Source organism: Sceloporus occidentalis, unplaced genomic scaffold, assembly GCF_023333645.1.
Source record: "Sceloporus occidentalis isolate IW3139 unplaced genomic scaffold, rSceOcc1.0.p SCAF_396, whole genome shotgun sequence".
Taxonomy (NCBI): Eukaryota; Metazoa; Chordata; class Lepidosauria; order Squamata; family Phrynosomatidae; genus Sceloporus; species Sceloporus occidentalis.
In genome coordinates, this window is record NW_028317376.1 from 355,983 (window position 1) to 374,948 (window position 18,966).

The 18,966-nt window shown below is 43.9% G+C and overlaps 1 protein-coding gene across 1 annotated transcript in view; it reads right to left on the reverse strand.

Moving 5' to 3' along the window:
• Positions 1 to 18,966, reverse strand: part of LOC149273212 (leucine zipper transcription factor-like protein 1) — a 38,028-nt gene that overhangs the window by 9,631 nt on the left and 9,431 nt on the right. The window contains exons 3-7 of the mRNA XM_089506590.1: positions 9,547 to 9,741; positions 8,829 to 8,886; positions 7,439 to 7,510; positions 2,753 to 2,818; positions 2,167 to 2,244 (exon numbers count right to left, since the gene is read on the reverse strand). Coding sequence (XP_089362716.1) covers positions 2,167 to 2,244; positions 2,753 to 2,818; positions 7,439 to 7,510; positions 8,829 to 8,886; positions 9,547 to 9,741 — 469 coding nt within the window. The remainder of the gene's footprint in view (positions 1 to 2,166; positions 2,245 to 2,752; positions 2,819 to 7,438; positions 7,511 to 8,828; positions 8,887 to 9,546; positions 9,742 to 18,966) is intronic.

An 18,966-nucleotide genomic window follows, 5' to 3' on the forward strand; every position in this document is an offset into this window, starting at 1 on the left:
ACATTTGCAGTCCTATTGCAGATTAAAAATGGCTCCAGATGGTTTCCAGCCTAACCAAATAATTATAGTGTAAACCAGTTTATTGTAATATATTACTATTTTTTCTGTTTATATTATGTGTTTTATTTTACAAATGGAGAAATGATAATAAACCTTTGAAACGCAAGTTTCTGATTAATATAATTAAAGCTTCCTAAAGTCCAGGAGTATGTACTCTTATACAAAGCAGCTCATGTTTATGCATAATGTGAGATGTACTCCACAGCATATAAATTGTGGAATAGTTTGACACTGAACTTGTTGTGGACATCTAACTACTGTCAAGCACAATATGTTTTTTTAAGGTGCCTACATGTGTTGCAGGAAACCCTTGTGAAGAATGTTACCAGCAGATCAGGAGGCATCACAAATGTAAAACAGTAGTCTCAAGCTGTCTGATCAATACATTACTTAACTTTCGATAACTCCTAATATGTTAATTGAGACCTGAATGTCTCCTGACAAATACACTATGCTGATTTAAGAGAAAGATTGCCCTAGGGCAGGGGCGTCCAACATGCGGCCCGCGGGACTTCGAGGTGCGGCCCGCGTGAGATCGGCAGCCAGGATCACAAGCCCTGCTGCTTACTTGTGGGAGGGGCTATTCTCTGCTCCAGTCCTGCCTCCTCTGTGGGGAGAACGAGGAAGGCCACGCCCCCTGCTGAAGTCTGCGAGCAGCATTGAGAGAGCTGTAGTGCAGGTAAGGGGGTGGGGGAGGTTGTGTGAATGAGTATGCCTGATTGAGGGAATGAATCTGTGAATGAATGAATTTATGTGTGTGTGATAGCATGGATGTGTAAGTGCTGGAACCTAGGCATGATGGGACTGTGATTGCTGTTAACAATCCCACTCCTATCATGCCAAGTCAGCCAGTATATGCTGAAACCTGGCTAGCTGCCCCCTTGTGTATTGATGCTGCCAGCAGTATGGGGTCTGCACTTACAGCCACCCTGTACCAGCATGTACTGGCTGACTTGGGATGATAGGAGTGTGATTGCTAACAGCAATCTGCTAACAGCAATCACAGTCCCATCATGCCTAGGTTCCAGCATTTACTGGTTTGCTGGGTATAAAAAGACTGTGTTTGCTGTTAGCAATCACACTCCTATCATGCCAAGTCAGCCAGTACATGCTGAAACCTGGCTAGCTGTCCCCTTTGTGTATTGATGCTGCCAGCAGTATGGGGTCTGCACTTACAGCCACCCTGTACCAGCATGTACTGGCTGATTTGGGATGATAGGAGTATGATTGCTAACAGCTAACAGCAATCTGCTAACAGCAATCACAGTCCCATCATGCCTAGGTTCCAGCATTTACTGGTTGCCTGGGTATAAAAAGAGTGTGTTTGCTGTTAGCAATCACACTCCTATCATGCCAAGTCATATTGTCGATTTTTTTTTTTGTCCAATTGTGGTGTGTTACTTTTAATAAAAGCATGGTTACACACTAAAATTGGACAAAAAATACAATGCCCAGCCAACCAGTACATGCTGGAATCTGGGTATGCCTGAGATTGCTGTTAACAATCATAATATATAATTTTTTTGTACAATTTTGGTGTGTAACTCACTTTTATTAAAAGTGTGTGGGGGGTCATTTTCAGTTTCGGCTAAGTGAACCCTGAATTTTCGGTTTTGGTCCAGAATTTTCATTTTAGTGCATCGCTAAAATAAATAGAACTATTTTATTTTTACTTATACAGAATCCTGAATTTGTAGTCACAAAACTTTCTAGGCCCAGAAATCAGTGAGAGGAAAAGTAAAGGTTTTGTGTCATTTACTTTATTTTAATCCGCATATCTTATTAAAGAGTGAGTGCGGCCCGCGCACGTATACAATTCTGATGAAGTGGCCCACTGCAGAAAAAACTTGGACGCCCCTGCCCTAGGGCAATATAAGCCAAACTTTACACAGGCATACTATTAGTTACCACAGTGTAGCATGAGAGGGCTCGATGCAATTTTGCAAACTCGAACAAAACTGCATTTGAAACCAAGAATTATAAAAAATATTAAAGTCTATTTATTAGCTGTTAAAAAAACATTTACCTTACAAAACTTGAATGAAGTCTTGAACATCATATTAATTTCCTAAAACTTCAGTATCATATATAAAATATGATGCTTACCTTATGTGCATCCTGAATTTTCTGCAAGTCTTTCATTGCACGCTCAAATCTTGTCTTTTCATCTAAAGCACTGGTTGCCTTCGTAAAAATGAAATCATAATAGGATAAACCAACTGGTCACACATAACAGAAAATTAGCAATCATGTATGCTCCCATATGCCCCCCAACTGAAAGCCTTGCCAACAGAGCGGATACCCTAGACAACCAGCTGAAGAAAAAAGACTGAAGAAGAGGCAAGAAAAGTGGAGGATAAGGGGTACCTTATCCAGTTCCAAGACAGATCCTTGAGGTCTTTATCTCAAAAGGAACCTCTGGTAAAAACCCAACAAACAAAAACAAACACAGCAACAACAAGTGGTATTAAGAGAAATCCCTATCTGTCCTTGGAAAAAGAACCCCTATCATTTGTGTGGTTACATTTAACATGGAAATGGGGAATCATGGTTGAACAAACATATGGTAAAAATGGCAATAAGCTCCACTTCCTATAGGGCATAAAACCCCTGGTGGTCTCAAAGGGGGTCAATCTTCTCCAGGTAAAACAGATAGGGATTTTATTCATAAAAGTAAAATGATGTGCGTTACCTGAGCCTCAACTGTTTTTAAACGTGCCTTCAATTTTTCATTTTCTTCACTGAGTCTTGCAATTTCCTATTTGGGTAATAAAAACAATGTTTGTTGTTAAATGTTCAAAGTGAGGATTTTGCTGAAATGCATGTTAGTTTATACGGTTAAAGAGAAAAAAAATGCTACAAATAAATACTCAAGATATGCGATTCTAATCATTGGATTAATAAACATTTGTAATGTAATTTAAGCACATGGTCTTTTTTTCCCCTTGCTACTGAAAATGCTTATTCTGCACCAAAAAGTTCTAGAATATGTATCAGAGTACACCACATAAATTAGTGGATGCTTTCAAAATTTTGATTCAAGAATGCACCTTTATATTTTATTGTACTTTTATGACTAAAGGGACATTACAGTGCCCAACACTGACAAGGCCTTGAGGAGCACAAGCAGGTCAGGAATTCTGTGTATACGTGTCAGAAAAAAAAGTATATTATTATTCTTATTTTTTTTTTTTTTTTAAAGATATCTGTTCCCAACCTCAGACTGATTGTGGCCTCAGGGACTGGAGTTGTGCATCGGTATTCTATTACTAGAAACTTGCATATAAAATACAAAATTAGTTGTAGTAAGAAATTTGCAGAATGTTAATTTTGTTTTTCCGCAAATCAAGGCAAGATAACCATTTGGAAAATGGATTTATCTGGAAAAATGCCTTGGAGGATAAATGCTTTCCCAAGGGAGCAGTTAATATTGCAGGTTACCTTAATAGTCACCTAAGGAAAACCAGAAAAAGAGGTTATTTACCAAACGACCATAAGGTATAACAAACTTTATGGTTGTTTTGGCCTTACATAACCAAAAATAGGCAGATATTTTTTTTAAAAAATGCAGGTAATATCTAGCACGAAATATTTGTATTGGTAGCATCAATTATTTTTATATGTTGGGGGTTCTGTTCTATTTTCTTGGAATGTTGTTTCACACAATATTTCTGCATATTATGTTGTATTTGCTAGAACCATAAACGGTTAATGTAATTTATATGTGGCAAATTCTAATCAATCAAATGTACCGTATTTGCTCGATTATAAGACAAGTTTTTTTTTTTCTGAAAAATACCCCTCGTCTTATAATCGAGGTGGTCTTCTAATCAGACCTCCAATAGCTGGAGAAAAATGTCCGCAGCCAGGCTGCTTACCGGTGCTTTGGTTGCGAGCAGCGTCTCTTGTACTAGCAGCAAGAGAACAGGAAGCCAGCAGAGTCGTCACATGACTCTGCCCCACTCCTTCTTCCTCTGGGGCCGGGACAAGAGAAGTTGCTCGCATAGCCGGACCCCTGCAGAAGTCTGCAAGTGAGAGATCTGCAGTTCAGGTAAGGGGTGGGGGAGAGTTTATGAGCAAGTATGTGTTATTAATGGAATGAATGAGTATTTAAATGTTTGTGAATGAGTGTGTGTGTGTGTGTGTGTGTGATAACATGGATGTGTAAGGGGTGGTGGTGGTGGTAGCATGGCATGGGGAGGCTTGAATCACACTACTATCATCCCCAGGTTCCAGCATATACTGTCTGCCTGGGCCTGATAGGAGTGTGATTGCTGTTAGCAGTATATATACCTCCAGAAATGCCTTTTAACCCCCTATATGCCACTCTGCCCCATGATATGCCTTATAACCCCCTATATGCCCCTCTGCCCCATGATATGCATATATAACTGGGGGCAGTACATTATATATATGTACTATATATATATATATATATATATATATATATATATATAATGTACTGCCCCCCAGTTATGCACATCTGCCCCCAGGCTTGCCACTCTGCCCCCAGAAATGCCTTATACCCCCTATTTGCCCCATGGTGAAAATTACAGGCCTCTCATCTTTTTAAGTGGGAGAAATTGCACAATTGGTGGCTGACTAAATACTTTTTTGCCCCACTGTATATGCCACTCTGCCCCATAATATGCCTTTTAACCCCCTATATGCCAGAGTGGTATGAGGAATATCATGGGGGCAGAGGGGTATATAGGGGGTTAAAAGGTACATCATGGGACAGAGTGGCAAATAGGGGGGTTTAAGGCATTTCTGGGGGCAGAGTGGCAAGTTTGGGGGCAGATGTGCATAACTGGGGGGCAGGTTGGAAAATAAAGGGAAATAAAAAATATTTTTCTCAAATCATAGCTTTTATTAAATATGAAAAAATAGTTTACATGAATTAATATTTACTAGTAAAACTTTTTTTTCTATAGGGTAGTCTTATATTCGGACTTTCTTTTTTTTCCTAAATTAATATTCAGATTTTGGGGGGTAGTCTTATAATCGAGCAAATACGGTATTCTTTTTCAATTCAATCTCAGTGTGTGTCAATACACATACACTGTTCTAGATGCTTTATGCTTGTGCTCCAGTAACTTTCGCACTAGACGTCTATGTGATGGGTTAGAAAGTGTCGTTTTAAAACATTAGGAACAATATAGTAGTACCAAATGCCTAAATGTTTTGTAGAATAAAAGTTAGCAGGAAAGCCTAAGGGATAGCAATGTGTATTGTTTGGATGAAAGAAGGGAAAGGGGAGATGTTATGGGAACATTTAAATACTTAAAGGGATTTAAGTACAGAAGGGACGTTTATTTAAAATGAGGAGAAATGATAAAACAAGAGGTCATTCTAAAACTAGAGGGAGTCAAAGGCTAGATTTAATGTAATACAGTTTTACTTTAATAAGAGGGTGGTAGATATACTGAATTTGCCCGAATATAGGCCTTACTTTTCCCCCCACTTTAAGTCTTTAGAGTGAGGGTGCGGCCTATATTCGGGGTTCAGCGCAGGAATGCACAATTCGTATCGCCCGACGCCCAGGCGACGGGCAGCTCTGCAGGGGACCTGGATCCTATTCTCCTATTCTACTGCGCAATACGTGTAGACAACTTCCGGTTCCATCATTTCCGCCGTGGGAAGTGCTGGCAGGGGAGGTTGTCTGCGTAATGCGAATAAACAACCTCCCTTGTCGGCAGAGTGTCAGCATATCGGGGGGGGGGGGGCAGAGTGTCAGCATATCTGGGGGGGGGCAGAGTGTCAGCATATCTGGGGGGGCAGAGTGTCAGCATATCTGGGGGGGGCAGAGTGCCAGCATATCTGGGGGGGGCAGAGTGCCAGCATATCTGGGGGGGGGCAGAGTGCCAGCATATCTGGGGGGGCAGAGTGCCAGCATATCGGGGGGGGGCAGAGTGTCAGCATATCTGGGGGGGCAGAGTGTCAGCATATCTGGGGGGGCAGAGTGTCAGCATATCTGGGGGGGCAGAGTGTCAGCATATCTGGGGGGGCAGAGTGTCAGCATATCTGGGGGGGCAGAGTGTCAGCATATCTGGGGGGGCAGAGTGTCAGCATATCTGGGGGGGCAGAGTGTCAGCATATCTGGGGGGGGCTGAGTGACAGCATATCTGGGGGGGGCAGAGTAACAGCATATCTGGGGGGGGCAGAGTGGCAGCATATCTGGGGGGGCAGAGTGGCAGCACATCTGGGGGAGGCAGAGTGGCAGCATATCTGGGGGAGGCAGAGTGGCAGCATATCTGGGGGAGGCAGAGTGGCAGCATATCTGGGGGAGGCAGAGTGGCAGCATATCTGGGGGAGGCAGAGTGGCAGCATATCTGGGGGAGGCAGAGTGGCAGCATATCTGGGGGGGCAGAGTGGCAGCATATCTGGGGGGGCAGAGTGACAGCATATCTGGGGGGGCAGAGTGACAGCATATCTGGGGGGGCAGAGTGACAGCATATCTGGGGGGGCAGAGTGACAGCATATCTGGGGGGGGCAGAGTGACAGCATTTCTGGGGGGGCAGAGTGACAGCATTTCTGGGGGGGCAGAGTGACAGCATTTCTGGGGGGGCAGAGTGACAGCATATCTGGGGGGCAGAGTGACAGCATATCTGGGGGGGCAGAGTGACAGCATATCTGGGGGGGCAGAGTGACAGCATATCTGGGGGGGCAGAGTGACAGCATATCTGGGGGGGCAGAGTGACAGCATTTCTGGGGGGGCAGAGTGACAGCATTTCTGGGGGGGCAGAGTGACAGCATATCTGGGGGGCAGAGTGACAGCATATCTGGGGGGGCAGAGTGACGGCATATTAGCAATTTTGTTCACTGCCGTTATACTGTGACCATGTGGTCACCACACTGACAAAAAAAACAACCTTCTAGCATTGCAATAATCGGTCTTCTATGTTGTATTTTGATTTTGTGTTGTGACAGTTGAAAAGATCAATTTTGTATCATCCTCCAGCTACTATATCGGGATATGAGCTGTTCTCACCATTAAGTAAGGTATCCAGGCACTGTAGACAGTGACATATTTATGGGGGTCAATGCAATGGGACAGCGTCCAGAGGCAGCTATCAAGTCTATTGTCTTCTCCTACATATCATGTTATCCTTTTGTAGGTGACAATTAAAATCCACTACGCATGTGTGAACAGCCCTTGATAGAAGAGATATTTGATCTTTCCAACTGGCCCATTCAGAGCTGTGAGACAAAGTAATTCTGACACTCCCTCGGACCGACTGTCCTAGGTCTATGTGAGAATATGCTCTCTCATTTCAGTTACACATTTTCCAGTGGTTGTCTATTTGATAAGTACTGTTGACATATAAAATAATCTTGTGCACTTTATAAATGAATTTATTACAATGAATACACCTACCCTATTAAGCAACTCTGATGATCCACCTTCACAAAGCGGGGCAAGTTTAGGTTTAATCAGCTCTGTATTTGACTGTGAATATAATTAGAGAAAAATTTTTTTTTACTGAGAACATTTGCAAAACCACTCAAATCACATGTTTTAACACATTTGTATAAACTGGTCTTCACCAAGCTTAATTCGGTGTTACAAGCTTATTTCAGAAATAGATCCTTGTGATTAGTTTTTCAAACCACAGAGGCAAAGTAACCATTTTCTTGTTTACTTATTTAAATCATTAACCCCTTTGTGGCAATGGCTGAATTTTCTGCGGTGCTCGTGTTTAGCTGTAATTTTCTTTTTTCCTGTTTACTGAACCTTCACGGGATGCAAGTTATGCACTGTGTTTTTTGGGTTTTTTTGCAGCACAAGAGGGGATTTCTTTCTTGAGATCTCATAATTTTGATTGTATCATATAATTTACTAAAAAAAGTATACAAAAGTGTGGTGAAAATTTTACTCATCTATAAATACTAATGAAATTTACTAAACAGCTAAATAGACTCTGTTTGTCCTGAGTTTAGAAACACCCAATGTTTTTTTTTTTCACGTTATTGGGAAATAAGTACAAGTAGCGTTTTGCTATTTCAAAACCATTTTTTTCCAAATGTGGTAATTTTGGCCCCATGAGCTATTTCGGGTATCTTTGAAGCGGGCCAATGTAATTAACCCAATCAAACCATATATTTTTGAAAACTGGACACCCCAGGGTATTTCAAATGCTAGTATTTAACTCTTTCTATGCATTACCTCTACCCCTAGTCTTTGTCTAACTTTGTGGTAGTTATGCTTTTGCTTTTTTCTTTTCACACACATTTTACTTCAGGCATGAATTTACAGGTCCTGGTATATGTCACTGTCACACAACACCCCAGTATGTGATAAGCAACATCTCCCGAGTACAGTGATACCACCCATGCATGGGTTTGCCTGGCTGTTTGGGGCAAAAGGGGCCACATGTTGATCTTTGACATTTGGTGATCCTGTGCCCATGCCCTATTTGGTAGATATTTGAACTTGGCCAATTCAGTGGGCCCAATACAACCATATATTTTTGAAAACCACACATTTTACCGCCAGCCTTTGGCAAATTTATAGTAGTATATTTCCCTACACACATTGTACTTTAGATATGAATTTACACAATGTGTGTTAGCAACATCTCCTGAGTACACCGAGATCGGGATGTTTGAGAATGTTTATTGGGACATTGTTCAACCTGGCCAATTCAATTTACCCCACCAAATCAAACTTTTTTTTTTTTTTTAAAGTAGAAACCCATGTGAGAATTGTTTGAAGATATGACTTGCTCATATTATATATATATACAGTTAATATTTATAACATGTACCTTTTTGCTGGATGTAAATTCTGCTTTTTCAAACTCAGCAACTTGTTGCAACAATTCCCTGAAACATGAAGAGCACAAACAAACAAAAAATGGCATTTGTTATTGTAGGTTCAAATGAAATTGTGTATCTATATTTTTTACAATAACTGGGGGGCATAGTAGGGGGGTATTAAAGTGTTATTTATTATGGGGATATAGATTAGTAGGTTTAAAAAGGTTTAACTATTTTAAATGCCATTGCTCATTTTCTGGGCAAGAAATAAAAAAAAAGGAGAATTACAAAGAATCAATGGAAACAGGGGGAAAAACAAAGTAACCACCAACTTTGAAAGTGATTGGAGATAATATGGTCAAGGCCCTAGTAAAATACTCCAGGTGGGCTTTTTTTTTCTTCTTCAAACCCAGATGATAGTTCTTCCATCAAAACTACTGAAGTCCCACCTTTCTAATTTTGACCTTGTAATATTTGCTCCATTACAGACAAAACAGATGACAATCCTGGACATATAACAGTGAATATATTCTGGGTATTTTCCCAATTGGCTGTAGCTGTGTGTAATTTATAACTTATATTAAATTGCTTATCCACCAGAAAATTGAACTGGTGGATGTGTTGCTTTTCTTCTAACATCAGTTGCTGTGATTGCAAACATTAATAAAAGCCAAATCAGTGCAAACCATGCACATATTTTTTATATTGCTAAGTCCAGTTTCATACCTGTTTTCCAGTTCAGAAATGTCAGTCTGTAGCTTCAGATACCACTTTTCCGCTTGAGTGAAAAGCTGGCGAAGTAGTAATACATTTGTATGGGCTGTGTTAATTAGCTCCAATTCCATTTCACTATGTACCACAGCTTGCAGCCCATGAAGCATATCAGAAACCTCATCAACAGTAAAAGTCTCCTCCACAAGCCTGGAAAAATGGGTGAAGATGAAATATAACAAATAGACACTAAAGAAACATGTTGCACATAGAATTCAGATACAAACTAATTACAGGAAGCTTGTAAATTTGAGACATTAAATTGGTCTGTGTTATTTAATCTGCATCTTTAATAGGTAATAAGTATTTGCTGTTACTAGTGCAAATCATCACTTTAATAATTACAGAAAAATTAGAATTGCTGGCACATCATGAATTAATTTTGTACGTAGAGAGCAGAAAAAAAACAAAGCAGTATTGCAGAAGCAGAATACCTGATTGCATCTGACAGTGTAGCGCTATGCTTTCTGAAAAGAATTAGCAATGTAAACCAAGAAACTACATGCCGTACACTGCCACATATTATGCACCTAGCTAGAAATGCTCACTATTCAATTTGTGCCAAAGGTAAATGTAAAGTAAATAAGACACTTAAATTCATGACAATTATGTTGAAAAGTATTCATAATGGATGTATATTTAGAGCTATGATTGCACACTTAGTCAGATGGAGATTGTATATGAAGACAACACTGATACATGCACCTAGGTATTTAGTATAATATATGTTACAGACTATAAACAACCTCTTGGTTCTTAAGAAAATCATGTTGGTTGCTTACAAATTTGTCTATTTAACATGGCTTTATTATATGCAACATCATATTGGGGTTTATTCAAAGGAAGAGTTGTCAAGAGAGTTGTGGGTTTCACTTTTTGACTTTAATATACATTATCAAGGTGTGGCCTCGGTGAGCAGCTGTTACATGAAAAACTTGGCTGGCCTCGTACAATGCTTAGTTACATAAGATTTCCTTACACCTTACAGCTTTTATAGAGGTTTTCACAATTGCTTCTCCATTTTGGTTTTCATGACATGATGTCATATGTTGTCCGTATGAGGTTGTATTTACCTAGTGAAACCACAACTCTCCTACAAAACCTCACATTAATGAATAGGCATTAAAGTCTTACTTTGACAAAAGGGCAATGCATATGTAGAACAATGACAATGCTGATGCTTAAAAATCATGAGCTGGGGGCGTGGCTTGCCTTGCTTGGTGATGGCTGCTTAGGCTCTTAGCTCCTCAGCGTGCCTGACGAAATCCGCATCCATCCTCACTCAAAATTCGCCATGGGCCGCCTGAAGCGCCCCTCTCAACAACATGAAGCTCCTGACTCACAACCCAGGTCATCTGCGACAATATTTTCAGACAGCTAGACAGCAATCACTTTATATTATCAAAATTCGGACGCCCCGGGGACTGACCTCCTGCTCTCCCGCCAACATTGCTGACTCCTTTTGTCAGTATTACCAAACGCTCTATCATCTCCCTGGAGCTAACACGGATGCTCAGAGGGGGTCTCTCATTAGGGATTACCTGGCGACACGTGTTCGCCGCAAACTCACGGCGGAGCAAATGGGGAACCTTGACTGCGAAATCTCAAGTGACGAAGTTGGGGCTGCCGTGAAGACTATGCATTCTGGGAAGGCTCCCGGCCCGGATGGGCTGACTCTCAGGTACTACAAGGCATTCTGGGAGCACTTGCAGGGACCCTTCACGTCCATGCTTAATGGAGTCCGAAGTGGGAGCCCCTTACATCCCCACTCCCTCATGGCAACGATCTCCGTTCTGCCTAAGGAGGGAAGAGACCCGGCACTCTGTCAAAGCTATAGGCCCATTTCCCTCTTAAATACTGATGTGAAGCTCTTCGCGAAAGTCCTCGCCCCTAGACTTCAAGTTGTCTTAGGCTCCTTAATTCACCCGGACCAGACTGGCTTCATCTTGGGTAGGGAGGGTCGTGATAGTACCTATAGAGTTCTGAATTCGGTTCATTTGGCCCGGGTGACTGGTCAGAGGCTCCTCCTCCTGTCAACTGATGCGGAGAAGGCCTTTGACAGGGTCGCATGGGACTTCATGTTGCAGACCCTGCGGGTCTTCGGCTTTGGCCAATCATGGCTTCTTTGGATTGCGGCCTTGTACTCTGCCCCTTCTGCGCGTATCCGCATAAATGGCGCTCTCACTAAGCCCTTCACCATTCACAATGGCACCCGGCAGGGTTGCCCCCTATCCCCGCTTTTATTCGCTGTGACCTTGGAGCCTCTTTTGCAGTCGATCCGCGACAAACAAGATATCCACGGTTTGCTTTGCTCGGGACACACATACAAGGTGTCGGCCTACGCTGACGACCTGTTATTCACGGTGACTCAACCCAGGATTTCCCTACCGGTCCTACAGGAGGAGCTGCGGCTTTACGGGTCGCTCTCTAATTTTAAAATCAATACGGATAAGTCCGAGCTTCTAGACGTCTCGTTATCCCCTGATGAGGCGCGGGTGGTTAGGGGGTCATTCGGTTATAAGTGGTGTCAGGGTAGCTTGCGATACTTGGGGACCTGGATTCCCAGTGACTTGAGACTGGTTTATCGGGAGAATTTCCCTAGGATCTTGGCGCAGATACGGCTTGACTTGCGACGTTGGTCCTTCCCCCATGTCTCTTGGCACGGTAGAGTTAACGTGCTCAAAATGAACGTTCTCCCAGGAGTCCTCTACCTTTTTCAGTCACTCCCTGTCTCCATCCCGAGGGAGTTCTTCTCAGAACTCCGTTCCCTAATCATCAGGTATGTTTGGCAGGGCAAGAGCCCTAGAATAAGGCACTCTACGCTTATTCGGCCAAAAGAGAAGGGGGCCTTGCGCTTCCGGACTTTCGGGGGTATTATCGCGCTACTCACCTTCTGCGCATGCTCGAATGGCGCTTCGCTCCACCCGCTAAGCTCTGGATCTCACTGGAACAGGCCACTACGTGGGTCCCTCTGTCATCTTGTTTGGGGATCCGCCCGGGCGCTCTCCATTCCTCCGAGACAGAGAATCCTTTTGTCTGCGCCACGTTGATGGTGTGGCGCTTGCGGCATGTGGGTGGGACTCTCACCTCCTTCCCCTCTTCTCTGACCCCCACTGAGGGTAACCCTGACTTCCCACCTGGCATGGAGCGGGGTTACCTGGACTCATTGGGGTTGCCCCCGCGCACGCTCCTCTCCGCGGTGTGGGGTCAGAGTGCCATCCTGCCAATTCCTGGCACGGAGCTCACTCTGCTAAAACACTTCCGATATGCCCAACTTACCCGATATGCGTCATCTATCCCGGGCAGACACCACATCTCTAGAGCGTTGACACCCTTTGAAACGCTCGCTGGCCGCGACTCGTTGCTTAGGGGTGGGGTCTCTTCGCTCTACCGTCTGTTGATGGCAGCAGACCTCTCCTCACCGCCGAGGTTTGCTGGCTCCTGGGAGGCCGCCCTGGGTGAGACACTGACTGAACCACAGTGGGATGGGGTTTGCGCATTGGCACATAAATGCTCAATAGCAACCAGCATGCAGGAGACAGCCTACAAACTGTTGGCGATGTGGTATAGGACCCCTGTGACTCTTGCTAGGTTCTTTCCCGGCAGCGATCCCTCCTGCTGGAGATGCGGCGCGGAACCCGGTACTTACCTACATCTTTGGTGGGGCTGCAGCAGTCTCCAACCATTCTGGCAAGGCGTATTTCCAGTGAGGTGGGTCAGTTGATTCCGCTCTCCCCGTGCCTTGCTCTTCTTCTGCACGGTGGGCCCTCACGGTCCCTGGTTAAAACTACAGTGCTGCGTCATCTTCTCAATGCGGCCCGTAGCTTAACTCCATTATTCTGGAAACGCACAGAGGCCCCTTCCCTGCGCCTTTGGGTATCCCGCGTAGAGGAGATACGAGTCATGGAGGAGCTCATTCATATGTCTAACGATAAAATGGACAAGTACACGGGTGTATGGGCGAGCTGGCTGTCTTATCTGTCGTCCGCCTCGCTGCGGGCTCTTCTCACACAACCCTGAATGTATCCGATTGCGCTTGGATCGTTCCCACCTACCTTCTTGACTTCATTGTCTATCCCCCATAACCTCACCTGATGTGTTTACCCTTGCCCCCCCCTTTTATTTATTTATTTTTTTTTGCAACGTAATCCGCTGGATCTAGTCCTTTCACCTCATGAATCGCAGTGCTCCACGGCATGTTATACCCTCACTTTATCATTGCGCCTGTGACTGATGGTTGGGCTCGTTTTGTATCACATTGTACCTGTATGTACTGCACCACTCTGTATTAACTTGGACGCTGGCGCTCCATGCAGATTCGCGGCCCGCGACATTTTCATGTTACGGCACTACCTGTTCCTATTGGTTATGTATCATCGTGGTTGACTGTAGTGTATCGAATTGTAATGTTGTAACGCCAGGCAGACCATGGTGCACTGCAGAACGTTATATCCTCCTGTAATGATCACAACAATGACCTATGTTCGTGTCCACCATCGGTCACACAATGGCTGTATGTATCATACCGTACTGTATCATGCTGGATCATCAACTCTGATGTTGCTCTCCCTCTTAACCCTTTTCTTCCTGTACCCTTCTTTGTTTGACATGTTAAAACAATAAAATTGATTTACCTAAAAATCATGAGCTTATCTGCCTAATAAACACTTTGACGACAATTAACATGCCACGCACGTCACATAAAAGCGGGCAGTTAATGACACCTGACGTCCCTGGTACGTCATGGGGTTAAATGAGCAAAAATAGGCTTTCTTCGCTCAGTGTTGCTACAGTGCCTCAATATCATTCAGCAACATTTTCGGGGTCCCGTGTGACCGGTCCTTGGAGTGATTAAATTAGCCCTATTGTAAGACTGTGTGTCTCTTAAATAGGGTGGCCCCCTGCCACTGGAAAAAGGGTTTCGTTCGATCAGCTGGTGTTGCTAAGATGGCCTATTGAGGGCTTCCCATATCCGTCTTGAATCTCACTATAAAGGGGGAGACCTCAACTCAACATCAAGAGGGCAGAAAGGAATTATGCATGCTGAGCACCATCCACAACTATGGAGGTTTCTGTCTGTGGCAAAGATGAGGTTGTGGGAAAAGCGATGCGCATCACGGCCTTTAACAGGAATATGGGGGGGGGGATCTATCATAATGAGGCAGACAAAGGCCTGGTACAAGAAGGTTGCAATTTATCTGATTCTATATGCAACTTACAATGCTTTTTTGTTGCACAAAAAAGCAAACCTTGAAATTAAACTTTTTTTTTTTTTTTACGTTTCAGCCTCGGGTCATTTCAGTGATCTTATACCAGGCTGCATGTGGCCCACAGGCGATAATAGGGTATTTTAACCCTTTCCATGCACTAATTGTACTGCAAGCCTTTGTCTAGCTTTGTGTAATCATTTTTTGCATGTATTTATTTTACACACATTTAAAGCTCCTAGTACGTCAAACACCACCATAATACAGTGAAGGAAAAAAATGATTCGATCTCCTGCTGATTTTGTACAGTTGCCCACTGACAAAGACATGGTTAGTCTATAATTTTAATGGTAGGTTTATTTGAACAGTGAGAGACAGAATATCAACAAAAAAATACAGAATAATGCATTTCAAATAAGTTAGAAAATAAAAATAAATTTGCATTTTACTCAGTGAAATAAGTATTTGACCCCTTTGCAAAACATGACTTAGTACTTGGTGGCAAAACCCTTGTTGGCAATCACAGAGGTCAGAAGTTTCTTGTAGTTGGCCATCAGGTTTGCACACATCTCAGGAGGGATTTTGTCCCACTCATCTTTGCAGATCCACTCCAAGTCATTAAGGTTTCCAGACTGACGTTTGGCAACTTGAACCTTCAGCCCCTTCCACAGATTTTCTATGGGATTAAGTTCTGGAGACTGGCTAGGCCACTCCAGGACCTTAATGTGCTTCTTCTTGAGCCACTCTTTTGTTGTCTTGGACGTGTGTTTTGGGTCATTGTCATGGTCGAATACCCATCCACGACACATTTTCAATACCCTGGCTGAGATTCTCACCCAATATTTGATGGTACATTATGCAGTGAAGTTGTCCTGTTCCCTTAGCAGAAAAACACCCCCCAAAGCATAATGTTTCCACCTCCATGTTTGACGGTGGGGATGGTGTTCTCTGGGTGGTCCTCCAAATACAGTGAGTTGGGGCCAAATAGCTCTATTTTGGTCTCATCTGACTACAACACTTTCACCCAGTTCTCTGAATCATTCAGATGTTCATTGGCAAACTTCAGACAGGCCTGTACATGTGCTTTCTTGAGCAGGGAGACCTTGTGGGCGCTGCAGGATTTCAGTCCTTCATGGCGTAGCGTGTGACCAATTGTTTTCTTGGTGACTATGGTCCCAGCTGCCTTGAGATCACTGACAAAATCCTCCTGTGTAGTTCTGGGCTGATTCCTCACCATTCTCATGATCATTGAAACTCCATGAGGCGAGATCTTGCATGGAGCCCCAGACCGAGGGAGAATGACAATTATTTTGTGTTTCTTCCATTTGCGAATAATCAAACCAACTGGCTTATCTTATCCCTGACATCCTTGGACAGCTCTTTGGTCTTGGCCATGGTGGAGAGTTTGGAATCTGATTGATTGCTTCTGTGGACAGGTGTCTTTTATACAGGTAACAAGCTGAGATTAGGAGCACCCCCTGTAAGAGAGTGCTCATAATCTCAGCTCATTACCTGTATAAGACACCTGGGAGCCAAATATCTTGCTGATTGATAGGGGATCAAATACTTATTTCAAATAGTAAAATGCAAATCAATTTAAAATTTATGTGAAATGTGTTACACTGGATTTTATGTTGTTATTCTGTCTCACGGTTGAAATAAACCTACCATTAAAATTATAGACTGATCATGTCTTTGTCAAAGTACAAAATCAGCAGGGGATCAAATAATTTTTTCCCTCACTGTATGTATTCAGCAACATTTCCCTAGTACAACAATACCACCCATTTATGAGTTTGCCAGGTTGTTTGGGGTGTAAAAGGCTACATTTGGGGCATGGACATTTTATTTTTTTGCAACTTGGTATTTTGACATGTTGAAAATTCTGCCCATGTCCTATTTGGGACATCTTTAAAGCTGGTCAATTCAATTTATCCCTTCAAATGATATATATGTTTGAAAAGTAGATTTGTAACTCTTTCCATACACACATTTACTGCCATCTTGCGAGAGGCAAAATCTCTTGTTATGGCGCTTGTGACCGCTCTCCAGAGACCGATGATCTCCTCCTAACTCCTTTTAAACAAGTGGTCGACTAAATATGGTGCACGCTGACACTCCGTGGAGCGATCAGATGGGCCCCTGCTGCAGATTTCTGTGTTTCTGAATGCCTCGGGATGGAGGCATTACAGCAACACTGCTTGGGAGAAGAAAGTGATGTTAGATTACTTTCTACAGTTGTTTACACTCATGACGTGCTAGGCTAGTCAATTGTCGCCAGCAGTGATGTTTGTAGCATATCATTTTAAGTCACTTCTCTTCAAGGGGTTAATATGATGGCTTATTTACTTTTCAGCAAGGTTTTTGTGCTCAACTAGTTCGGGGTAGCATCAGTGGCATTTTAACAGTCACCTTTGCCCCTTTTAGGGATGGGTGGTACTGGGCGGAAGTAAGCTATAGAGGCTGTGCAATTTTGACATAGTACTACAAAGTATTGATTATACTGTGTTCAAGAGATCGTTAATCTACACCCATAGAGAGATCAGCCTATTCAGCAGGTTGATTGGCTCCTTTGTACGGGACAGCAGGGCCCCTTGGAGCTGCTGTTTTAGGACTAGTGTTATGGTCTAGCTGCTTTTCTGCTGCATTGCTGGAGGCTTACAGCCTGGCTGGGTTGCCATGGCTACACTCCTGTCACTCCTGTGACTCAGCCCATTGTCCAGCCCACAGCCAGCCCCTTTTGGCTATTTAAGCAGCTAAACTTCACTTCCTCCTTGCCCTTGTGTTGTTTCCGGCTGCAAGTGCTATTGCTGTGTTCCTGAATTCCTGTGTATGACCTGGCTTTCCCTGACGTCCATCCCAGCTCCTGATTCCTGGCTTGTTCCTGACTTCGCTGATCTCTGTATTCCTGACCCCGGCTTGTCTGAGTACCCGTCTTGGTTCCTGACCCCGGCTTGTCTTTTGGTATATGCTTTTGGATCACGATTTGGCTTTGTTCACTATTGTCATTACAATAAAGGTGATTGCATTTTACATTTTGTGTCCGTCTGGTTCCTGGTCCCTAACATTACACAAGGGCCATGAACCCAAAAGGGGCAGGCAATCCACCAAATGTTTTTACCAGGCTGGACCAGGTAGACCAGCGCATGGACCAATTTGCGCTAGCTCTCCAGACCTTGTTGCTCCGTACTGCACATCTGGTTCTGCCAGCTCAGGTCCCCACGGCACAGGCTGCCTCTACACCTGCTGCTGCTTCCGCTCCGTCTGCCACTGGTGATTTTAATACTGCCAGAGGCTTGACAGGGTCTGCCCCGCTTCCCGAACATTATGGGGGCGACCCTAATTTGTGCAGAGGTTTCCTGAACCAGGTCAGTATCTATCTGGAGATGGTACCTCAGGCCTTTCTGTCTGACAGGAGTAAGGTGGGCTTCGTGATTTCTTTACTCTCAGACAGGGCCTTGGCATGGGCGAATCCCCTTTGGGAGACACAGAAACCTTTAGTACACAATTACCCTGAGTTTGTTGCGTCTCTAAAACGGGTATTGGATGTACCGGCACGCTCTGCTTCGGCTGCCAAATGATTAATGTCCATTCGGCAGGGTACAAGGACGGTTTCGGACTATGCTATTGAGTTTCGCACCCTGGCCGCTGAGGTTGGTTGGAATAATGAGGCTCTCGTGGCTGCTTTTTCTAATGGGCTCTCGGATATACTTAAGGATGAGATTGCGGCCCGGGACCTTCCCAGTGATTTGGAGGAATTGGTGTCTTTTTGTATCCTTATTGACTCACGAATCCGTGAGAGACCATCCTTCCGGGAGCGCCTGTGGAGGCCTCCTATACGTTTAGCCCCGAGCTTTTCATCCCCACCCGTGCCTCCCTCTCCTCCTGGTCTCGACACTTCGGTGTTGTGGAACCCATGCAGCTTGGATTTACTCATCTCTCGGTTGAGGAGAGGGCCTTTAGGAGGAGGGAGGGTCTCTGTCTTTACTGTGGTAAAGCAGGGCACCTGCTGCGAACTTGCCCTACACGTCCGGGAAACGCCTGCACCTAAGGCTCCAGTCCTTAGGTGGCGTCTCAGCGTCCCCAGATATCCAGAAGGATAAACCTCTAGTCTCGGTGGGTCTCACTTGGGGCAAGATTTCCATCATTTCAGAGGCACTCATTGACT